Source organism: Mauremys mutica, chromosome 1 (genome assembly GCF_020497125.1).
Source record: "Mauremys mutica isolate MM-2020 ecotype Southern chromosome 1, ASM2049712v1, whole genome shotgun sequence".
Classification (NCBI taxonomy): Eukaryota; Metazoa; Chordata; order Testudines; family Geoemydidae; genus Mauremys; species Mauremys mutica.
The window spans coordinates 209256972-209274667 of NC_059072.1; the positions used below are offsets into that span (position 1 = coordinate 209256972).

At 48.4% G+C, this 17696-nt stretch overlaps 1 protein-coding gene across 7 annotated transcripts in view; it reads right to left on the bottom strand.

The window, feature by feature from the left end:
* KDM6A (lysine demethylase 6A) overlaps positions 1 to 17696 on the bottom strand; it is a 303262-nt gene that overhangs the window by 91564 nt on the left and 194002 nt on the right. For all 7 annotated transcript variants that reach the window (XM_045002630.1, XM_045002631.1, XM_045002629.1 and 4 more), the window contains one exon: positions 3891 to 3984. In XM_045002630.1, coding sequence (XP_044858565.1) covers positions 3891 to 3984 — 94 coding nt within the window. The remainder of the gene's footprint in view (positions 1 to 3890; positions 3985 to 17696) is intronic.

Sequence of the window (17696 nt, forward strand, 5' to 3'; positions counted from 1 at the left end):
GCTTCAAGAAGATACGTACCTAAAAGGTACTGAACACTAGATATCAGAACATTCACATACTTGTACATTCCACACAAATAACAAGGAACAGGCTGACCCATCCCAATGACAGGGCCAAAAGAGTAATATGATGGATAGAGTTGTTTTGTTCAAACCAACATGTACAAGGTGAGAGGCGGCACCTTACTACGTAGAGGGGTTGTACCTTGCTACGTAGAAGGGTTGCACCTCAATACGTCAGGAGTGATGTGTAACTTGTTTGTACCTGTGTATAAGAATGCATCCCTGGGGCGGTGTCTTTGTCCAGCCGAGGAGGCAGTGGAAAGTCCCGCCACTGAGCACATATGTACTGGCTAGCTGTATCTTAGCAGCACCTTGGACTACGTTTGCCAGGGAGCTGGAGACTGTGCTTTTCTTCGACAATAAACCTGGCCGACGTGCCTTCGTACCTTACTAGAGTCTGTGGTCATTGGGGGTTCTCTTGGGGTCTGCTGTGTCAACTATCTGCCCAGAGCTGGGGCAGCACACAGAGAGAACACATGCTCACAGCCGATTGATATCAACATTGAACAGAGCAGAGCACCACACCGGTAGCATCTGACAACACTGGTGACCCCGACCACTGATCTGGTGAGTAAGCGAACCTGCCGTGTAGGAATCGCGATCTAACATGGCAGAAAACCTTGAGCTAGAGAACCCCCTGATCCCCTCCCTAATGATCCCCACGGAGTTTAATAACTCTTGGACCCGCTGGATTGCCAGTAAGGGGGGTCCATATGAATTTAAAAAAGAGAGTGGGGAAACATGGACTGGCATATGTAGAGCAATGGTAGAAACCGAGGCTCTGAGAAATAGTAATAAAAGTAAAAAAGCAAGAATTTTGTCTATGGCAGTAAGATGGCTTAAACAGCATGCTGGCCAAACAAGTAACAGAAAAAATAGGAGAAGTAGAAGAGGCAACCTGGGCAGTTGAGCACTGGAAAGCCCAAGCTCTTTTAGCAGGGCAACAGGCAGTCCAGACTCATGATATGCTCGAGCAAGTAAAGCAGGAAAATAAAAAAATTGGAGACAGCTGTAGAAAACCTGCAGAAGCAAAAGGTGCCGTCCCCTGGTGTTCAACGTGCCTCAGGTGCTATTACGATGCCTGAGGAATGGGGACAGAAATGGAAACAGGTGGCTCTTGCCAAATTAAAAGATGGAACATGGGACAGTTGGGATGGGTGTTGCAATGGGGACATGTGGAATGACCCTGTTAAACCATCCTGTCGTGACCCATGGGCAGGGGCTACCGCACTGCAACCGCCACCTTATGATGTGAGCCAGGTTTTGGGTAAGCCCTCCCCAAAACCTAGATCAATTCCAGTAAAAACAGGAGAAATGGGTGAAAATGGGACAGAAAGCCCCACTGAAAATCCTATTCCCCACTTTACCCTCGATGCCACCCCGCATACAAATAGCCCCCCTGAACTAAAGTTACGGGATGAAGTGGAAACTGCAACGAAAAAATTAACGGATCGTTTAAGGGAGCAATGGCCCCGCCGTAATTATGCAGAAAGGGAAAGGAATCAGGAACACAAAAGTACATATACCCCTCATCCACCACATGTGAGCAGCTTAATGCTTTAAGAATTAATGAACTAACTGCATTAGCCGGAGCTGTTGGACCTCCACGCTCTGAAAATTTTAATGAGTTTATGGCATGGCTCCATAAAGGCTCGCAGTTACTCAAAGCGGTAGGAATTGACATGTTGCAGGAACCAATTTTGGTGCAAACCCTTTTGGGACCCCTGAACTGTCATACCCTCGGTTTTGATGATGATGTGGCACAAATGCTTAAACACGTGGCTCAGAAGCACTTTAAGTTATCCAGTGAGTTAGCAGCCCTTAAAGGAATTGCAAGATTGCCAGGGGAAGCTCCGGCAAAGCTGGCAGGCAGGATTCAAACTTATACTAGATTAACAGCAGGGTTTGCTAACTTGGAGGATTTGAAGCAGCTTGTTCTGGAGGCACTGCCTCCTGGTGTGTTAGACTGGATGAATGCTTGGTGTGAGAATGGAGGTAAAGAGGTACCTTGGGACGAATGGATTGCAAAGGTAGAGACACCAGTTAAGCAACAGGAAGGAACTCCTGTTAATGAACTGCGAACTCAGTTAGGACAATGAAAAACAGAGGGTCCTGGATACTCTCCCCGTGGTCGTGGCCGGGGTTGGAGAGGTCGTGGACTGAATAGAGGTAGAGGAGGTGATAGAGAAAGTGCATGGGTACCTACTGGAGTGTTAAAACAGGACAACTTAAACCTTAAAGGAAAAATTGAGAGGCTGCAGGCGCAGCTACAGGCGTGTATAATTGGCAAGGAGTCTCAACAGGAGAAAGATAAAACAGTGACGAAGGTAGCAAGGGCGACAGTCCTGACATTAGGATTGAACGACCCAATCGCTACTGATTCAGTGGCATAGGACAGCCCTACCTACGACTCGGAATTCATTTTCCAGCAACCCATGACAGTAAATGTCTGGGGGTGCCCCCATTTAAGCATTCGAGTCGGGGAGGGGCTAGTAGATTTCTTAAATCCTAAAGACCTGGCATTATTGTACTAGGAATGCCAGGGGAGTTTCTCAACGGGAGACAACCTTGAGGGATTTTTTTTTTAAACTAACTATTTTAAAGGAAGGGAAATAACTGGGATGTTACTAACTAACTATTTCTATGTCTTTGTACTTGTTTCCTTCAGAGACCAGGGAAGAGGATCAGCATTGTCCTGAGTCCTGTCTTCAGCCGAGGATGGTTGAGAAGGAACTAAGGGGGGTGCGGGACGCGCGCGCTCATGCAGACTCTAACGAGACAGCAGCTGAGAGCGTGAGTCCAGATCAGGCATTGTTACTGATGATCTCCAATCAACTGCACCAGGATGCACCATCACCTGGAGTGCAGCACCCACAGGGCCAGCACTCGAAGAAGAACCTGACCCACATTTGAATACCTTCTCTTACCCCACTTATGTGTTTCAAAAGTAGGGACTAGTGATTTGTAGCTGATTTGTAGCTGGTGTGGTGTCTCTACCATCCATGCTCTTACATGGCAGATGTAAATTTCAGCAAGTTTTATTTATTATTACGCCTATGCAGAAAATCAAAAGCTAAGCAAATTAAATCCAAGCATAAACAACCAATCTACATCACAAAAGGCAAGCATTATAGAAAAATTCTTGATGAAGTAATCTGCCAATTATCAAAAAGGAAAGGAAGACTGAAGGAAGCAGACTAAATATTAAAAATATTAAATTAGATAAACACGTGACAATAGTGAATGAAGAATTCTCTGTATTAAATAAAAAAATAAAGTGAATATACTTTGAAAATATTTTTATAAAGCCTATGTGATAAATGGAGAATGTTCTACCCATCCAGTAGAAAGCGTAGACTAAAGAATATACATAAACTTTCGAAAACATGGAAAATGACTCCAGCTTTTAGGTTTCTTTTCACACATTTATGCAGTTTCCATTATAAACCCTCCCTACAAATAAAATAAATATTTTGTTGCAACTGGCGCTTAACCGCTCCTGTTTTTCACCAAAATTCTCCACTATACTGCACAATGTACTGTTAGTATAAATCACCATAATATCCAAGAACGCAACAAATTATAAAGTTTCCATTAAACATCTGTCTCTCTCCTCCCTTCTACTAGTAGAGAGGTTATCTATGGTTATGTTATTCTCTCTGACTTGAGTAAAAACCTCATGAATTTTTGACTCACTGGAAATAGAGACTTCAAAAAGTATCTTCTGAATGCAGTAATTATTAATTGCAAAGACACACAGCAAAATAAAAACAACCAGAGAGGCAAATCCAAACACACGCACACACAAAAAACTTGCTTTTACATACCTAATTGCTGTAAGACAGTTGCCTTTACTTGTACAGGAAGGTTTTCGGTCTGCAAAAGTTGTTCATAAGCTTCCTTTGCAGAGTGATACTTTCTCTGTAAGAGTAGGGGGAGGGAAAAAGGAAATTGATTATTCATAACACTTATATCCTACCACCAATAGTAACTGTTACACAGCACTGACAGCACACACATGCATTCCCAGAAAATCTACAACAAAATTTCTTGTATACAGTGCAACGAAAGCTTTAATGATGGAGATACATAGTGCAGTGGAATAACCTGTCTGAAGATATAATAGTTGGTATAAAGTCAACACATAAAACAGTATAATGAAGAGGAAAATTTTGCTAAAGAGTGGTTTAGCCAGGTTTCCTACATATGCATCATGCCATTCATATTCAAACCAATGGTCACTACAATATCAAAATGGGTTTTCTTAAATTTGGCTCTATATTTCTATACTGTTTTAGTCAGGGTGTACACTGAGCTCATTACTATCATAACAGAGTGCAGTTAATAAACTTGTAAATTCCTCCCACAAACTACAAAACAAAAACAAACAGAAACGAAGACCCTGCTTACACTTAAAAATAAGATAGGCCTAGCTACTTCACCCAGGGCTGTGAAAAATACTGCACCCTGAGCACTGAAGTTATCTGAACCTAACCCCCTGTCAAGATGCAGTGAGGTCAACAGAATTTTTTCGTCAACATAGCTGTCGCCTCTTGCAGAGATGGATTAACCGCATCAGTGGAAAAAACCCTTCCACTGATGTAGAAAGCATCTGCACTATGGCGTTACACCTGCACCGCTGTAATTGTGCTGCTGTAGTGCAGCCATGCTCTAATGTTGGTGGCTGAGGCAGTTTGTAGATGATGCAAAAAAGTCAATATTTTAAAATCTATTTTTCTATAACTTATGGCTGTAGGTAACATTCGATGTTTATTACCCAGTAGTAAGATGATTTCAGTCATACTGGGAGCTATGGTTTTCAAATATACACAGCCACTAAAAGGTACTGGAATATATTAGCAGCATTAGGATATTCTATCTTATCTTATCCTCAATTTATACAAGATATGCTTGAATCATGAAAGTGTTCACTTTCTAATTCATATGTACTGTAGAAGCATGGGCCCTCAAGCTGCAAACCTCTGAGTTGTTGTGGCACTCTGTACCTCAAAGCAGCACCCTGGAACCCCCATATTCACCACCGCCATATAATTATGATACACCTCTACCTTGATATAATGCTGTCCTCGGGAGCCAAAAAATCTTACTGCGTTATAGGTGAAACCGTGTTATATCGAACCTGCTTTGATCCGCCGGAGTGCGCAGCCCCACCCCCCCTGGGAGCACTGCTTTACTGCATTATATCCAAATTCATGTTATATCGGGTCGCGTTATATCGGGGTAGAGGTGTATGTTTTGTACAAAGTATGCCTTGTGAGATATCATTTTAAAAGTCTTGATCTGTTAAACATTAATATCTTGTTGCATTGTATGTGCTATCACTGTATGGGAAGTTATAAAGTTTTGCTATGTGTGTGTTACTGAAATATGTTGGGAGGTTGGGAACACCCACAACCAGCCTTTTGGGTACAACAATGGAGCAGCCAGATGCTGCTGATGGTCCGTTAAAGGGAGTCGACACACTCAAGGACTATCCTAGGAACTGTATACAATGGAGACTGCTTGACCCACATCATAGCAAAGGCTCTTTCCATCAAACTGGAAGAAGCTAGAAAAGAGGGAAGTGACATCACTACTTGTCCTCACTCCCCCCGCCAACTCAACACCTGGAAATGTGTCTGGAGGACAAAGTCTTTTGAACTGGGGAGGTGGTTCCAGGCTGAAGGAGAGTTCCAGCCTACCCACCGAAGATCTGTAACCTGTTTGTACTATCTGCTTGGTTCAAATATTGTTTAGTTTATAGAATTTAAAACTGTGCACTTATTTTTGTTTTCTTTGGTAATCATCTCTATTCATGAGGCCTACCACTTAAAATCCCTTAAAATCTATCTATCTTTCTGTTAACAAATCTGTTTTATATTTTATCTAAAACAGTGTGTTTTGCTTGAAGTGCTAGGGAAACCTCTGCTCAGTGAACAAAAGCTGGTGCATGTCCTCTACACCAGGGGTCCCCAACCTTTTGAGGACCAGGGACCGGTCGGGAGTGCTCGTCCCGCGGCTAAGCCGGACCGCCCGCAGGCGTGCCTGCGGGAGGTCCACCGGTTCCGGTTGAGCTGCCGCAGGCATGACTGCGGACGGTTCGCTGGTCGCGCAGCTCAGCTGGACTGCCCGCAGGCACGGCTGCGGCAGCTCAACCGGAGCCGGTGGACCTCCCGCAGGCGTGCCTGCGGGCGGTCCAGCTGAGCCGCGCAACCAGCGAACCGTCCGCAGTCATGCCTGCGGGAGGTCTACCGGAGCCCCGGGAGCAGCGGACCTCCCGCAGGCATGACTGCGGAGGGAGCGCTCGTCCCGCGGCTCGGGTAGACCTGCGGGAGGTCCACTGGGTCGGTTTGCGGCCCGGTTTGTAAGAGGCCGCGGACCGGTACCGGGCCGCGGACCGGGGGTTGGGGACCCCTGCTCTACACAATGGGGGAGGGGTGGACTGGGCAACAAACTTACACTGGTCAGGCTTCTAACAAGGGCAAGATGGTACACCTCTGGGATCCTAGGCTGGGCAACTGGAGAGAATAGGCTGGAGCCTCTCTGCTGTTGGTTCATAAGTGGCTGGAAGAAGCATTCATGTAACTCAAGTAGGTGTGTCCCTGCCTGGTGGATGTCTGTGTAAGTGCAATACCTGGAGAGGTTTGCAGCTTGTACAACATCACAGTGTAAGAGGGAGCCCAGGTTGGTAAGACAAGAGGGCTCAGCAGTACCCCAGTTCCAGGTTGCATCCTGGGAAAACCCGTGACAGTAGTTTATAGGTTCAGGGCCCTGGTGATGAAAAAGGCTTCCAGACTGTGTACTCTTTTCTTCACTACTTAAATGGACAGTGTTTAAAACAGCTGAATTTTATCTGACAGCATTAACCTGTGTCTGTTATCTTGACTATATATATGTACATAATGTAACTATTTTTAATGGTCAATTTATTTTAAATGCCTTAATTCCTAGGTTACTCCTCCCTGATTTCAATCTGGGAGATACATGTTGGAGGTCTCATGTTACCACTAATACAACTTTTTTGGAATTTCTAAATATTATAATAATTTCCTTACATAAAATGTATTACAGCTTAGCTAGCGATACTCAAAATTAGACCTCATTTCTGACAAAGATCAATTGACCACTGAACTAAAAGTTAGTGACTGTCTCGATGCAAATATTCACAACCTAGTTACATCGATTATGTGCAAACAGAAGACAGTCCTGAACAGTAAAATATATATTTATTCGGTGATTTAATGGGGACAATTTCATGAAGCTGAAGGCAATTATAAGCAAAATTGACTGGGAATTAAAATTTAAACAAAGCAAATATGAATGATTATTAGGAGTTGTTACCTTTACTAGATGCCCAAAAGCCCAAATTCCACAATCACAAGACAGGACTTTCTTGATTAAAATATCAGTCTGGTTAAGATGGAGAGTGAAAGCAGCAATAACATATAACAAATAGAAAAAGGGGGAAATTGATAGCAATGACTAAATCAGAAGTCCAGAATGTAGACAACTGATAAAGGAAGCTACCTATCTGAAAAATTCATGTCCAGTACGGTTAACGACAATACAAAGGAGTTTTTTAAATTCATCATCAGGACCAAAAGAAATTTTAGCAAAGGTAAAGGGGGGAAGGGATAGCTCAGTGGTTTGAGCATTGGCCTGCTAAACCCAGGGTTGTGAGTTCAATCTTTGAGGGGGCCACTTAGGTATCTGGGGCAAAAATTGGGTCCTGCTAGTGAAGGCAGGGGACTGGACTCAATGACCTTTCAAGGTACCTTTCAAGGTCCCTTCCAGTTCTAGGAGATTGGTATATCTCCAATTATTTTTAAAAAGGGTCTGTTACTAGATAGGGATGGTAAAATTGTCAATGATGAAAGAGTTCAATAAATGTATCTGTTCTATATTTGGAAAGAAACTGGATGATATTATCACTGAAAGGTGTGAGTATGAAATACTTTCTATTCCAATAGCAAATAAGAAGGATGTTAAACAGCAATTACTGAAGTTAACATTTTAAAATCTGCAAGACTAGATATAACTTGCACCCAAGAGTTCTGAGAGAACTGGCTGAAGGAATTCTGTGACTCATTGATATTTAATAAATCTTGGATTACTGGGGAAGATACAGAGAGCTAGAAATAAGCGAATATGCCAGTATGTGAAAAGGTTACACAGGGAGACCAATGCATTAGTGAGAATATTACTTGAATACTGTGACCTAACGTCCATATTTAAAAAGGATCTTGACAAATTGGAAAGGCTTCAGAAATATCTAAAAGAATGATTCCAGGTCATTACAGTAAGAGACTAAAGAAGCTCATCTATTTAGTTTATCAAATAGAAGGTTAGCAGGTGACTTGATCACCTATAGGCATGTAGGTACCTACACACAGAAAAAAGGATTTGACAGTAGAGGCTCATTAGTCCAGCAAATAAAGGCATAACATCCTGTGGATGGAAGCTGAAGCTAAACAAATTCAGAGTAGAAATAATAATTTTTAACAGTGAGGGTAAGCACTGGAAAACTTTACCCAGGCATTTGGTGGATTTTCCATCACCTGAAGTCTTTAAAACAAGATTGGAGGACTTTCTAAAAGATATTCTCAAGCTCAGCCAGATGTTACAACAGGTTTGATGCTGGCATCACTTGTGAAATTCTATAGTCTGAGTTACACAGGTCAGACTAGATAATCATAATGATCCATTTCTGGCCTATGAATCTTGAAAGTCTCAAGGCTAGAATTCAGAATTAGAGGGTTGATTCCTTAACCTGTCAACCAGCCACATACCCTTCACTACCACGCCACTTTAACACCCTGGGCAGCATTTCATAATATTGTCAACAGTTGAAAATAGGCTAAGTGTACTTGATTCATTATTAAAATAAAAACTTTAAAATTATTTAACTAAATGTGCTACTACAGAATCAGGAATTTTGTCACTGATTTTAGGTTCGCCGCACTGCAACATCTGTGATCAAGGCCTGAAAAGGTATTGGACCAAGTCTCGGCTAATAAAAAATAGTGTTGTTCAACTGACTTCGGTGGAACTTTGTTGATTTACAACAGCTGAGGATCTCGCCCATTGTTTACACTAGTATCATATCTGAAGCCCACATGGGTAGCATTACAATAGGCAATTCTTAATCAGGTAGAATCAAAATACCTATTGTCAAAATATTACAGAAAGAGATTGTGCTTGCAAACGTTAATATTTAACTATTTGCTTTAGAAACACATGCTGTATACAATATTTTTTAAAAACTGAATTTAGGTAAGTGATATATTTAGCTGTCATTCTAGAACATAAATATCAGGCATTGAACAAAGAACTGTACTGGGGAGGAGATTAAGTGGAATTTTACTGGGATTGAAACAACAACTGAAATTTCTGTTTCACAATTTGGACAGATTTGGTATCTTTACTCATGTTGAACAGAACCTTACCCCAAAAATATCCCACTGACGTTAGTGGAATCACTCAGAGCAAGGTGCTACTCAACATGAAAAAAAGTCTCAAACTTCCCCCCTCAGCCCCCTTTTTTAAACTGATACTTGATATATTTTGACTAGCATATTTTAGAAATCCAAGTAAATCAAAATATTTTTTCTACGAAATATATCTGTCTAGTGCAAGCAGCGCCATATATACATGGCTCACTCATTGAAATGCAGTGCAGTTAATCTGTTCCCTAGTGCATGGGGTCAATCTAAGATACTTAACTTCAGCTACATGAATAGCATAGCTGAAGTTGACGTACTTAGATCTACTTACAGCGGTATCTTCACTGCAGTAAGTCAACAGCTAACACTCTCCCGTCGACTCCGCTTGCACTCCTCATTCTGGTGGAGTACCAGAGTTGACGGAAGAGCATTCAGCGGTTAATTTATCGCGAATCGACCCCCCGCTGGATTGATCGCTGCCTGCCGATCCAGCGGGTAGTGTAGACAAGCCCTATGTATACATGCCATTTAGCAGTCTGCCATTTAAACAGAGTCTGCTGTATCCAAGAGCTCTCTCTAAGCCTTAGCCTTGAATGTAAGTAACTCATCATAAACACATACCGTTTGCATTTTATAGAATAAAATTGCATATTTAAAATTATATTTTTAGATTTATCACATTATTTAAAAGTTGCAACATGTATATATTATACATTTTGAGTTAATTTTGGCACAGTAGAAATAATGCATTTTCACCTTTTCAATATTGTCTCTAAGTTATGTTGGTGAAAATGATATGTATGTATGCCATTTATCTAAAATATTGTACTCCAATATAGATGGACACGTTCTAAAACATTTTTCTCAAGCTTTTAATCTTGTATATATGCATTTTTCACTTACACATATTAAAAGTAGAATCAATTAACCATGTTGTGTATATTCCTCTTGATATCACTTAAACTGAAACAGAATGACCACACTGCTAAAACTCCACTGCAATTTTTGTTAAATGGGTATTTCTTAGTAATCAGCTCCAATTCTGGTTATTTATTTTAATATTAACAACAAACTAGGTGAGCTTGCTGGAAAAGACATGCAACTGCCACAGAACTGGTGTTCTAGGAGAACATTTTCCACTGTAGGAGCTAATTTGCAGTTGTATAGGTAGAATGTAGATTTACATTCTAAATAAACAATTGGTAAGGACTGAAGTACCGGTATATATGATGTTGCACAGCATTTGTAGAAAAGTACTGAAAATGTAGTTATATAATCTTTGTTGTGCATATGAGGCTTTCCACAAAATAAATTCAATGACCAAATTAGGCAAAATGAATCAAATTAATTAAAAAAGGCGGTTACTCACCGTAGTAACTGGTGTTCTTCGAATGTGTTGCTCCTATCCATTCCATGTAGGTGTGCGCGCCGCGCGTGCACGGCTCTCCGGAACTTTTTTACCCCAGCAACTCCGGCGGGCCGGCTGGGCGCCCCCTGGAGTGGCGCCGCTATGGCGCCGAATATATACCCCAGCCGGCCCGTCCGCTCCTCAGTTCCTTCTTGCCGGCTACTCCGACAGTGGGGAAGGAGGGCGGGTCTGGAATGGATAGGAGCAACACATCTCGAAGAACACCAGTTACTACGGTGAGTAACCACCTTTTCTTCTTCGAGTGATTGCTCCTATGCATTCCATGTAGGTGATTCCCAAGCCTTACCTAGGCGGTGGGGTCGGAGTGAGACGTGGCAGAGTGTAAAACTGCGGAGCCGAAGGCTGCATCGTCTCTTGATTGCTGCACCAACGCGTAGTGGGATGCGAAGGTGTGGACAGAGGACCAGGTGGCCGCTCTACAGATGTCCTGGATGGGAACATGGGCCAGGAAGGCAGCAGACGAGGCTTGCGCTCTTGTAGAGTGGGCCGTCAGGCGACTAGGTGGTACATGAGCAAGCTCATAGCATGTTCGAATACATGCCGTCACCCAAGAGGAAATCCTTTGCGAGGAGACCGGCTTGCCCCTCATACGCTCCGCAATCGCGACGAAGAGCTGGGTCGAACGCCGGAAGGGCTTCGTGCGCGCTATATAAAAGGCGAGGGCCCTGCGAACGTCCAGGGTGTGAAGCTGCTGCTCCCGAGGCGAGGCGTGCGGCCTTGGGTAGAAGACCGGGAGGAAGATGTCCTGGTTAATATGGAAGGCCGAAACGACTTTAGGGAGGAAGGCCGGGTGCGGTCGAAGCTGTACCTTGTCTGCGTGGAAGACGGTATATGGGGGGCCAACGGTTAAGGCACTGAGTTCGGATACTCGTCTCGCAGATGTTATAGCGACGAGGAAGGCCGTCTTCCACGATAGGTAGAGCAGGGAGCAGGTCGCCAGAGGCTCAAACGGCGGTCCCATAAGCCTGGCCAGAACCAGGTTCAAATCCCAGACCGGTGTAGGGCGCTGTATTGGCGGGTACAATCGGTCCAGGCCCTTGAGGAAGCGAGAGACCATCTGGGTGGAGAAGATGGAGCGGCCTTCAACCGGTGGACGAAACGCAGATACGGCTGCCAGGTGCACCCTCAAGGAGGAGACTGCGAGGCCTTGCTCCTTAAGGGACCAAAGGTAGTCCAGGATAATCGGAATAGGGACGAGAAAGGGATTAAGGCCTTTCTGGTCGCACCAGATAGCGAAACGCTTCCATTTCGCGAGGTAGGTGGAGCACGTTGAAGGCTTCCTGCTTTCAGTTAGGACTCGCTGCACCGCCTGCGAACAGTCACGCTCCGCGTGGGTCAACCAGTCAGGTACCAGGCTGTAAGATGTAGGGAGCGGAGGTCCGGGTGGCGAAGCCGGCTGAAGTCCTGCGTGATAAGATCCGGCCACAAAGGAAGAGGAATGGGTTCTCGGACGGAGAGCTCGAGCAGCAGGGTGTACCAATGCTGTCTCGGCCAGGCTGGAGCGATCAGGATGAGGCGGGCCTTGTCCCTCCGAAGCTTGAGAAGCACCCAATGAACGAGCGGGAACGGAGGGAAGGCGTAGAGGAGGTGATCCGTCCAGGAGCAGAGGAATGCGTCCGACAGGGAGCCGCGGGAGCGTCCCTGGTAGGAGCAGAACCGGTTGCACTTCCTGTTGTCCTCGGAGGCAAATAGGTCTAGTTGGGGAAATCCCCACCTCCGGAAGATCGTATACACCACGTCTGGGCGAAGGGACCACTCGTGGGTAAGGAAGGACCTGCTGAGGCGGTCGGCTAGTGTGTTCTGTACGCCCGGAAGAAACGACGCTGTCAGGTGAATTGAGTGGGCTACACAAAAGTCCCACAGGCGTAGCGCTTCCGTGCAAAGCAGGGAGGAGCGGGCCCCGCCCTGCTTGTTGACGTAGAACATCGCCGTCGTATTGTCCGTCAGCACTGTGACACAGCGCCCGCGGAGGTGGGCCTGAAAGGCTTGGCACGCTAACCGTATCGCCCGGAGCTCCCGGACATTGATGTGCAGGGAGAGCTCCGGAGGTGACCAGAGGCCTTGGGTGTGAAGGTCGCCAAGGTGTGCCCCCCATCCCATGTCCGAGGCATCCGTGGTCAAGGTGACGGAGGGGCACGGTGGGCGAAATGGGACTCCCGCACAGACGACCTGAGGGACTAGCCACCAACTGAGTGTATCGAGGGTAGGCCTCGGGACCGTGACGATCAAGTCCATGGGGTCGCGATGCGGGCGGTACACGGAGGCCAGCCAAGTCTGGAACGGGCGAAGGTGTAACCTGGCGTAAGTGGTCACGAAAGTGCAAGACGCCATGTGGCCCAGGAGCCGAAGGCAGGACCGCGCCGTCGTCGTGGGAAAGGATTGGAGATCCCGGATGCAGGCCACCAGCGTCTGGTGCCGAGTGTGCGGGAGGCAGGCCCTGGCCAATTGAGAATCCAGGACTGCTCCGATGAACTCCACCCTTTGAGCTCGAAGTTCACGAGAAGGCCCAGTTCTCGAAAAAGGGCCAAGATATCGGTCACTTGGTCTGCTACCAGCTGATGTGATGGGCCGCAAATCAACCAGTCGTCGAGGTATGGATAAACGTGCACCCGACGACGACGGAGGGCTGTGGCAACAACTGCCATGCATTTGGTGAAGACCCTCGGGGCGGTGGAGAGGCCGAAGGGAAGCACCGCAAACTGGTAGTGCCTGTTGTTGACCATGAAGCGGAGATACCGACGATGGGGAGGATAGATCGCGACATGGAAATATGCGTCCTTCATGTCGAGGGCGGCAAACCAGTCTCCTGGATCCAAGGAGGGAATGATGGTCCCCAGGGTTACCATGCGGAACTTGAGTTTTAGCAGGTACCGGTTGAGCTTCCGGAGGTCTAGGATTGGACGGAGACCTCCTTTTGCCTTGGGGATGAGGAAATATCAGGAATAAAAACCCCTGCCCCGCCGGTCGGGCGGTACCTCCTCTATGGCACCCAAACTCAGCAGAGTCTCGACCTCTTGTAGGAGGAACTGCTCGTGAGGGGGGTCCCTGAAGAGGGACAGGGAGGGTGGATGGGAGGGAGGGGGCGAAACAAACTGAAGGCGGTACCCGGATTGGACCGTACGCAGGACCCAGCCGTCCGACGTTATGCGAGACCATGCCGGGAGGAAATGGGAGAGGCGGTCGGAAAACAATGGGGAAGGATCCATTGGAGAGACTGATGAGCCGTCCTCGGGCGTCCCATCAAAACGACTGCTTAGGCCCTTGAGGGGCCTTAGAGGACGCCTGGGACTGGTTGCGCCTGCTGCCTGATGGTCGGCGGCGAGTCAGGTTGTTCCGGCGACTATTATAGGGCCGGGATCTGGCCTGAGTAAACGGCCGGGATGGCTGTCTGCGGAACGATTGTCTCTGGGTCGCCGGCGTGTGCATTCCGAGGGTTCGGATAGCAACGCGACCGTCCTTGAGGGTCTGTATCCGGGAGTCAGTCTTCTCGGAAAACAGCCCGAGTGTATCAAATGGCAGATCCTGGAGGGTGTACTGCACTTCTGGGGCCAAGGTGGAGGACTGCAGCCAGGAAATGCGCCGCATAGTCACCCCGGAGGCGAGAGTGCGGGCTCCAGAGTCCACCGAGTCCAGTGCAGCCTGGATGGAGGAGCGCGCGGACTTTTTAGCGTCCTCGAGGAGGGCGCTGAACTCCTGGCGGGAGGCCGATGGGACGAGTTCAGTAAATTTAGAGAGCGAGAGCAGCATCTCGTAAGTGTACCTGGCAAGCAATGCCGACTGATTGGCAATGCGGAGCTGCAGGCCACCCGCCGAATAGATCTTGCGGCCCAAGAGGTCCATGCGCTTTGCATCCTTGGACTTGGGCGCCGCCGCAGGTTGACCGTGGCGCTCTCGGTCATTCACTGACTGGACGACTAGGGAGTCCGGAGCCGGATGAGTATACAAGTACTTGTATCCCGTGGGGGGGACCGAGTACTTGCGCTCTACGCCTCGGGCGGTGGGCGGGATGGACGCCGGCGTTTGCCAGATGGTAGTGGCGTTACGCTGGATCGTGCGAATGAAGGGAAGGGCCACTCGCACGGGGACCTCTGACCCGATGACATTGGTGACCGGGTCATCATTCTCCACGACCTCTGCCACCGGGAGGTCTATGGCGTGCGCGATCCGACGGAGCAGGTCCTGATGCGCTCTCAAATCGATCGGCGGGGGGTCTGCCGTCGACGACCCTGCGACAGCCTCGTCCGGCGACGATGATGAAGAGAGACCTGGGACCGTCGGTTCCGGTGGTGGCTCGTCCAGCGGTGGAGCAGTCGCGTTAGAGTCCAACTGTTCTGCAGCGACCGGTAGAGAAGCCCCAGGTGTTGGCGATGGCGGGGGCCTACTGATGGTCGCTTCTGGCACGCGACGCTCAGAGCCTGGTGGCCGCGTGGGTAAGGGCGGGCCCTGTGCCTCGTGCTGCGCCCACGGGACCCAGAATCCCCATTGTTGTGGACCATAGGCTTGTCCCGGGGTGTCCGTCCTGAGACCCACTCCGCTGCCGACCTGAGAAGCGACGGACGGCTGGCGTGACCACTGGGGGGGCAGAGGCGCTTAAAGAGTGCCCTGTCGATGGCCGACGCTTGTCCGCTGGCGGCACCGTGGGTCGGTGCCGGTCGTCGTGGTACCGGGAGCACGACCGGGACCATCGGTCGCATCGGTGCCGGGAAGGCGACCGACTGTGGCTTCGGTGCCGGGAACAGCTGCGGTCACGGCGCCTGGAGCGGCTGCGGTCACGGTGCCTGGAGCGGCTGCGGTCGCCACGGTGCCGTGAATGGTCCCGAGAGGCGGACCTCCGCCGGTACCGTCGACTGGGGCTTCGGGATCGGTACCGCGACCCCGAGCGGTACCGTGAGTGAGACCGGTGCCGAGACGGTGAACGGTCCCGAGGCGTTGATCGGCGTCGGGATCTGGGTCGGCAGGACGGTGACCGGCTGCGAGAACGGGACCGAGAGCTGAAGTCCCTTGCACGCTGATCGTCGGCGCCTGGGCGCCTCATCATGGCCGGCTTCCCTGCGGAGGGTACAGCCCGCACCGGCGGTGCCGGGGGCCAGAGGCTCGGTGCCTCTGTCATAGCGATAAGCTCCCTCGCCTGCGAGTACATCTCGGGCGTAGTTGGGAGACCAAGCTCGACCTCGGGCGGTGCCAGGGAGCAGAGGGGTGCTGGGCTCAACGGCTCTTCAGGTGCCAGAGCTGCCGGACCCGTGCACTGCGAGTGCACTACCACAGCCGGTGCCGAAGGTGTTGGCAGTGGCTGGGTGACCGATCCCGAGGTTGAAGGCCTAGCCGTCGCTGGCGCTTTCTTCTTGCGCGCCGGAGACGGGGAGCGGTGCCGGGACGCTGGTGCCGGTTTCGACGGATGGGACGCTTCCGCACTGTGTCGGCTCGGTGCCGCTGGTGCGCTGCGGACCGAGGACGATTTCGGCGCCGCTGGGGTCGGTGCCAGTGGGCGAAGCGCCGACTCCATCAGGAGCTGCTTTAGCCTAGAGTCCCGCTCCTTCCGAGTCCGCGGCTTAAACGCCGCACAAATGGGGCACTTATCTGTGCGATGCGATTCCCCGAGACAGCGAAGGCAGGAATCGTGAGCGTTCCCAACGGGCATCAGCCGCTGACAAGCCGAGCACGGCTTGAATCCCGGTGTCTGGGGCATGAGCCCACACCGGGTGAGGAAAAAGGAGGGGTGAACCCCCCTAATTCCTTAAACACTAACTAACTACCTAAACTATGACTAAACTCACTAACTATATACACAAAATCGGAGAAAAAACGCTAGGGGTGTGGAGGACTACTGGAGCACTCCACAGTTCCAACTGCCGTCACGGGCGGGAAGAAGGAACTGAGGAGCGGACGGGCCGGCTGGGGTATATAACTAGCGCTATAGCGGCGCCACTCCAGGGGGCGCCCAGCCGGCCCGCCGGAGTTGCTGGGGTAAAAAAGTTCCGGAGAGCCGTGCACGCACGGCGCGCACACCTACATGGAATGCATAGGAGCAATCACTCGAAGAAGAATTCTTGCTATTTATATTGGTTTTCTTCCTGAATTTTGCTCAGCTTGGAAAATGAAAATCAATTAAATAATTTTCACTTGTATTTATATTTATTTTCACTGTTAACTGTAGGAGAATATCACATTGTTTAAAGTATCAGAGGGGTAGCCGTGTTAGTCTGGATCTGTAAAAGCAACAAAGAATCCTGTGGCACCTTATAGACTAACAGACGTTTTGCAGCATGAGCTTTCGTGGGTGAATACCCACTTCTTCAGATGCAAGTGGTGGAAATTTCCAGGGGCAGGTTTATATATGCAAGCAAGAAGCAAGCTAGAGATAACGAGGTTAGATCAATCAGGGAGGATGGGGCCCTGTTCTAGCAGTTGAGGTGTGAAAACCAAGGGAGGAGAAACTGGTTCTGTAATTGGCAAGCCATTCACAGTCTTTGTTTAATCCTGAGCTGATGGTGTCAAATTTGCAGATGAACTGGAGCTCAGCAGTTTCTCTTTGAAGTCTGGTCCTGAAGTTTTTTTGCTGCAGGATGGCCACCTTAAGATCTGCTATTGTGTGGCCAGGGAGGTTGAAGTGTTCTCCTACAGGTTTTTGTATATTGCCATTCCTAATATCTGATTTGTGTCCATTTATCCTTTTCCTTAGAGACTGTCCAGTTTGGCCGATGTACATAGCAGAGGGGCACTGCTGGCATATGATGGCATATATTACATTGGTGGACGTGCAG